We start from the raw sequence: 5929 nt of genomic DNA on the forward strand, positions 1-5929 counted from the left end.
CCCAAACTGCTTTCAGGTCTGCCAACCTATCTGCTGGTCCTGCTGAACCCACTGATGGATCCAGTACTGTCAGCTTCCTCAAAGGGCAGATCCTGACTTTTAATTCTTGGGCTACTAGAGACTGCAAAACATGTTCAAGATTCCCAAGCATATTAGACTGGCTATTTCCTCATCTCTCCCTTGCAGACAATCAGTCCCCTTAGAGCTTCCTTCTAAAAAACACTCCTTTGAGCATCCTTCTAAAAAATATAGTCTATGCTTTCACAGGGTACATGCTGTGAAACAAATCACTTTGTTGATTTACTAAAACTGGAACAATACTTATTGCTGTAATCTTTATTACTTTGAAATAATGTGCAACTAAAGTAAAGTCAAGAAGGTTTTCAAATCTGCCTTCTGGCTTTTCTCTTTTTCTTCTAGGTTAAGCATCCGTTTTAGTTTAGAAAAGTGAAATCTGGAGTTTCGGGGAGTCTTGGAAGCAGAGCTGGTTGTCGCCTGTCCGGACACACGTGTTCTGAAAAACAAAAAAGACTCAAATGTCTTAAAGGTGAGGAATGAGAATTAACATTAAGTAACTATGAAAGTGCACACGTACAATTTGAGTGAAAAATTTTGAACGTAAATAGTGTATTTTCATGTGAAAGGCAGCAGTCAGATGTGTAACTTTGTTATGAAAATTTTAAGCCAGACATTTCACATTAATGACAAAAAAAATAATGGGACATTCTTTGCCCATAGTCGCTTTTCATTAGAACCTTGGATTTTAAAGGCTGGAAAGTTAAAATTGATCTCGTCAATCAGAGCACTGAAGAAAAATACATAGTTATCAATTGAAAGTTTAAGCAGTGACTGATCTGAAATCAGTACATGACACCCTTTCCCAACAAGACATAATACACTCTACTCGGCAAAGTGCCTCTTTAAATAGGAGAGAAACAGGTACCTGGGAAGTGATGAGGGACTGTTCCCTTTGGATCCCAACCTACTGCAGCTTACAGGTGTCACTTTGTTTGCAGATGGAATTTTTACATCTGGTGTCCTCAGGCTAGACTGAATACTTGGAGTGCCAGACTTTTGTGTCTTGGTAGCCAGAAAATCCCTGCTTTTACCATAATGTCTTGTTGTTTTGTTGCATGAGTTGCAAGTAACCAGCTATGGAGAGAAGAAAGAAAACATCAACCATTCTTTCAGTCTTTCCACCACTATGTTATAAAGCCATTGTAAGAATTACCCAAACGATTCTCCAAATATCATAACACAAATATTTGCTTAAGTAAAACACAAGCTATTAAAAAGCAACACATACTTTACACCTAGAATTTTATTCAGGCTTCTTAAGCCAAAGACATCCTATGGGTTTATCTAGAAATGACTCCTATCCTTTAGCAATTAATTTCAAGAGACCCAAAATTCTGAACGTAACGTTGTACAGTGAAATACAGAAAACAACCCTGTCAAAACAGAAAGATGAAACAGCACCTGAACTGGATATATGCTATCTTGAGTATACATTAGGGGTATTCGTATTTTGTTAAAAAACATGACATAACAGTGTGATCTAAATCATTAGCATATTCTACCCCGATGAAGTTACATTACACACTTCCAGTGAGTCTTGAGATAAAGTATTTAAATTACCAAACTCTCAAAAATAGTCATCCATAACTAGTAACAGCAAGTCTCAGTGAACAAAGGAGAGGCTTTCTGTTAGTGCAAAAATACTTATTACAATACAGAGGAGGTTCTAAACAAAAGGCACTTTCTTTTCTGTTCACTTCTAGGCTGCAGGGAACTTCCAGCAGCACAGTATGTTGCAGAGGTGCATCAGAACTGATACTGTCAGACAGTCACAGAGACCGTCAGATATTCCTAATATCCCTTACTGCCATGGCAACTACTCTTATTAAGAGACAGGAAAGTAATACAGCCAGACAACTTTTTGAGGCACACAATTACACTGACTGAAAAACACAGCTACGTGATGTTTCGGGTTAAAAAACATACTCAAAAGCATGTCACAAACATGTCTTAAGCAGTTTTGAAAACATCTATACTAGATCATTCTTCATTTCAAAGTGTGTAAATTTACCTAAATTCAGATTGCTTAGAAAGAATTACATTCAGAAACGCCGAAATGAAACGTTTTCAGTTAAGTGTTTTGACTGTCTCTCGACACTATTTTGTCAGCCTAACAAACTAAAAAAGAGAAAGATAATTAACTTATACAGCTCAGGTATTGACGTATTTTTAGTTCTTCTAAATGAAATTCAGACAGGAAAAAAACCCCAAAATGGCATCACATGACGACTTAGCACTCCACAGAATATAGAGGTGAACACCTTACAATGCAGGAATTAGAGGATTAATCATAGCACTGCATAGCTAGTTTCCATTCCCTGAATTGCATATGCAGTTAACTCCAAAAATTTTAAAAGCCCTAAAATAGTTCCTATATTATACGCCTTTTCATGGCAGAAACATTCGCAAATCAAGTTCTGCTTGCTAAGAAAGGTATCGGAGGCACAACCTGTCACACTGTTGCTTGGTTTAATTTTCAACCGTGCTCAGATTTTCATTTTCGCAGGTCTCAGGTATTAGATTATAGGAATCTACATTGCTAATTTTGAAAGCTGTCAGTTGCTGACAGTATTTTAAATGCTTAAGACCAGAAATACTTAAATCATAATCCACAGCACAAATGCAAACAGACCTGAGCAGAAAACAAGTGCAGCAAACTGTAATTACATCCCAAGATTAGAATATTACCCAGTTTAAACTGGACCTATTTAAAACTGAATTTTAAACTACTCATATGAATGCACAGTGCATCCTACAAACCTCTCCAGCTACAGAATAAACCTAAGAGCCCATAGTTCCGTAGGACACCGCTCATCAGTTGTCTGAAGAGACAGTTCTTAATGTACACTAAACGTTTGTGATCCCAGAAAAATAAAGCAAAGATTCCAGCTTCTCAGATGCCCTTTCTGCTGCTCAGCTATGATCTACAATTTGGAGAGTAATAGCAAAGGTGCCGTTCTGAAGTGCCTTATTTTGCCCTGACAGCAGAGAGCCTCTGTGATACTTCCTCAATTTAATTTTGTGTTATTGACTCTTTAATAATTTTTGCTTTCGCAGGTTTTACTCCCCAGAGCAGCAGACTCTCATCTGAGAAAATGCCAAGTGTGCCAGCAACTGCTGGGCACAACAGGGTGCTGTCTCATTTATCAAAACATCCATTCACATAACCTGTTTTAATAGTACTGCATGCCTTGGCAACACTAGGTTAAATGTATACTACTATTCTTCAAATAATAGTAATTAGTATAAAAAATAGTAATTAAACCTTACATTCCTGAGTAATTTTAGTAAAAAAAGAACTGAAGCCCGAAGAGCAACATTAACTTGTTTAAATTACCTATGTGGTTAGGTTTTGAAAGACTTCCTATAAACAGTAATATTCAGACAAATGTAGAAAATTCCATTCTTACAGAAGGTAGCAAGAATCTGATGTAGCCATGAGAGTCTACCAAAATAAATGAAACAAAGCTCGTTAAGTTGAGCAAATACGTTTTCACACAACTAACTGATAAAACTGAAAAAAACCTGACCACCTGTCGGTCACTCAAGCCCTTCTTCAGAGCTAAAACAAAAGCAGCAAATGTCAAGCTACACGTACTAGCAAAACCAGCCTGAGTTCAGCCACTGGCATGTTCTTCTTCTTAGGTATGTTTTGGGGTATTCTTAGCAACGGATTTGAACGGATTCTAATGGATTTTAGGATCTACATGGCTGTATTAAGGCTCTGCATCTAGCAGAGTTACCCGGTCCTAGTTCTGCCACATTCATAGTAAAAAAGGAACAGGCAAAAATCTGCCACTCCTGCCATTTTTTGCAAAGCCATGCAAACAATACAGTAGCTGACAGTGGAAATGCTGGAGCTTCCTGGCGGGAAGAAATTACTTAATTTTCAGCAAGATCTTGGACATCTGCAGCGTCCACCCAGACGGCTGCTAAAGAGATCACGGGGAGGGCTGAGCTGTGCGTGTAGCTTCTCCGACATGTGGGGTTGTTGGTTTTTTTTGAGGGGGGAAGTGTACTGTTCTGGTCATTGTGCTCACGATCTCTCTGTTGCGGAGGGTAGATTTTAAAAATGTTGGTTGTGAGCAGAAGTTAGCCCATAAGAAAGGAAGAGTTACGTGCTCATGAAAAAAAGAAATGCGTAAGTGTGAGCTCCTCTTCTAAGAGAAAGATTTCCATACCTTCTTCTTTATGCCACTGAAAGTTTTCAGGGAAAATATCAGGTATTTGGCAGTTCCAAGTAAAAATCCTTACCAGAACACTTCTGGACTCCCTGTACTTCTTCAAAAGCTTTGTCTGTTTCATATTAAGTTTACGGTTCTTTGCCTCTCGTTTAAGAGCTCGCTCTATCTGTGGAGTCACCTTCATCTTTGGTTTGAGACGCACGCGGTAGCTATCAGGAACCAGGAACTGGAAGCAGTAAGGACATACCCTTTCTAATCCAAGTTCATTACCTACAGGTTAACGGAGGTAAGAGAGTAAAAGTTACATTAAGCGATTATGTTTCATGGGCAAACATTAAAGTGGCATGTTTCTATTTTAACATCACCTAGGTAGAAACGTTTCCGTTTCGTTTCAGCTGAGCACGATTCGCGCTGAGCGTTACTCGCAGCGTCCCTTCGCGCAGCACGCAGATCGCGAAACCTCCCCGAAAAACTGCAACCCCTTCCTCAAAAACCTTTTTTGAGCCTCGCGATCCCGCACGGCCGGATCGGCCACGCCGAAGCCTCCCGTGCCATCTAGCAGGTACGCCGCTTGCTCCCGCCGCACGCCCTGGCGGACTTTTGTTGGGGCGTAAACGGGTTAAAAAACAAAAAAAAAAAAAAAGGGGAAAACTTGCATTTTTTTGGGCCACGCTCCTGCCCCCCACAGGAGACACCCCCCGCCCCGCGGTACCACCACCTCCTCCTCCTCCTCCTCCTCCTCCTCCTCCTCACTCGCCTCGGCGGTTGCGGAGCGTCCACCTGCGCGGGAGAAAGGCAAAAGCGTCACGTCACGTCACGTCGCGTCACGGCGCGTCGCGTCGCGTCAGACCCACCGGCCCCGGGCCACGCGCGCGGCGGCAGGCGCGAGGACAGGGGGCGGGGCCGGCCACGTGCGTCACCACCCAGCTCCGGCTCACACCCCCCCCCCCCCCGCCCCCCTCCATCTCAGCGCGCGCCGTCTCTCGCCGCTTTCGCTTCCCGCCCTCCGGCCCTGAGGGGCCGCCGCCGCCGCCGCGTCCCGCTTACAGCAAGAACCGCGCCTGGCCCGGGCAGGCGGCCGTCAGCCCCTCCGCCGCCACCTCCAGGAACCGCCGCTGCCGCCCCATATGGCCCCGGACGGAAACCGCCGCCAGACAGGTCCGGCAGCCGGCGAGGGGAAGGGGAAGGAAGAAGGGTGTGGGGGATGTGCAGCGTTTCGCCGAGGCCCGGCGGGTACCCGCGGCCGTAGCAACAGGGTTCCGGGCTGCGACGGACCCGCCGCGCTCCCGGGGTAAGGGGGGGGGGGGGGGTGCACGGTGAGGGAGCGGGTGGTTTTGGCGGGCGGTGGGCTGAGGGGACGGGAGCTCCTCGCCCGTCGCCGTCCCGTGAGGGAGCGGTGTCCGTGTGCGGGAGCCGCTTGTGCCTTCGGCCGTGTTAGAAGGCTTTTTTTTTTTTTCTTTTTGAGGAAAGAAAACTTTTCCCTTTCGGGGGGGGGGGGAGGGAGGAGGAAAAAAAAAAAAAAAAGTCTCTGTCAAGAGTTGTCATGTGAAAAATCTCAACCAGCAGCTCCAGAATGCCGCCTGACGTTCCAAAGTGCTGAAGTTCAGCTATCTCCCGCTCCTATTTAGATGCCTTTTCACGAATTTTGGCAACTACGTGCTTTGCTT

General features: G+C 44.1%; 1 protein-coding gene across 1 annotated transcript; it reads right to left on the bottom strand.

Annotated features, from left to right (window-relative positions):
- Positions 1–321: 321 nt before the first annotated feature.
- Positions 322–5446, bottom strand: RMP24 (ribonuclease MRP subunit p24). The gene is made up of 5 exons (XM_075022709.1): positions 5310–5446; positions 5020–5042; positions 4333–4532; positions 944–1152; positions 322–514 (listed from the first exon to the last, which is right to left on the bottom strand). The coding sequence occupies exons 1-5, from the start codon at positions 5387–5389 to the stop codon at positions 361–363; spliced, it is 666 nt and encodes a 221-aa protein (XP_074878810.1). The 5' UTR covers positions 5390–5446; the 3' UTR covers positions 322–360.
- Positions 5447–5929: the final 483 nt, after the last annotated feature.

The sequence above is a fragment of the Buteo buteo genome, chromosome 3 (assembly GCF_964188355.1).
Source record: "Buteo buteo chromosome 3, bButBut1.hap1.1, whole genome shotgun sequence".
NCBI classification, from domain to species: Eukaryota; Metazoa; Chordata; class Aves; order Accipitriformes; family Accipitridae; genus Buteo; species Buteo buteo.

Excerpts from the sequence above, each read along its gene's own strand:
- RMP24 (XM_075022709.1), bottom strand. The coding sequence starts at position 5,389 with ATGGGGCGGCAGCGGCGGTTCCTGGAGGTGGCGGCGGAGGGGCTGACG. Across the intron at positions 5,043-5,309 it reads GGCCAGGCGCGGTTCTTGCT|GTGGACGCTCCGCAACCGCC; the intron begins GTAAGCGGGACG and ends TCTCCCGCGCAG. Across the intron at positions 4,533-5,019 it reads GACGCTCCGCAACCGCCGAG|GTAATGAACTTGGATTAGAA; the intron begins GCGAGTGAGGAG and ends GTTAACCTGTAG.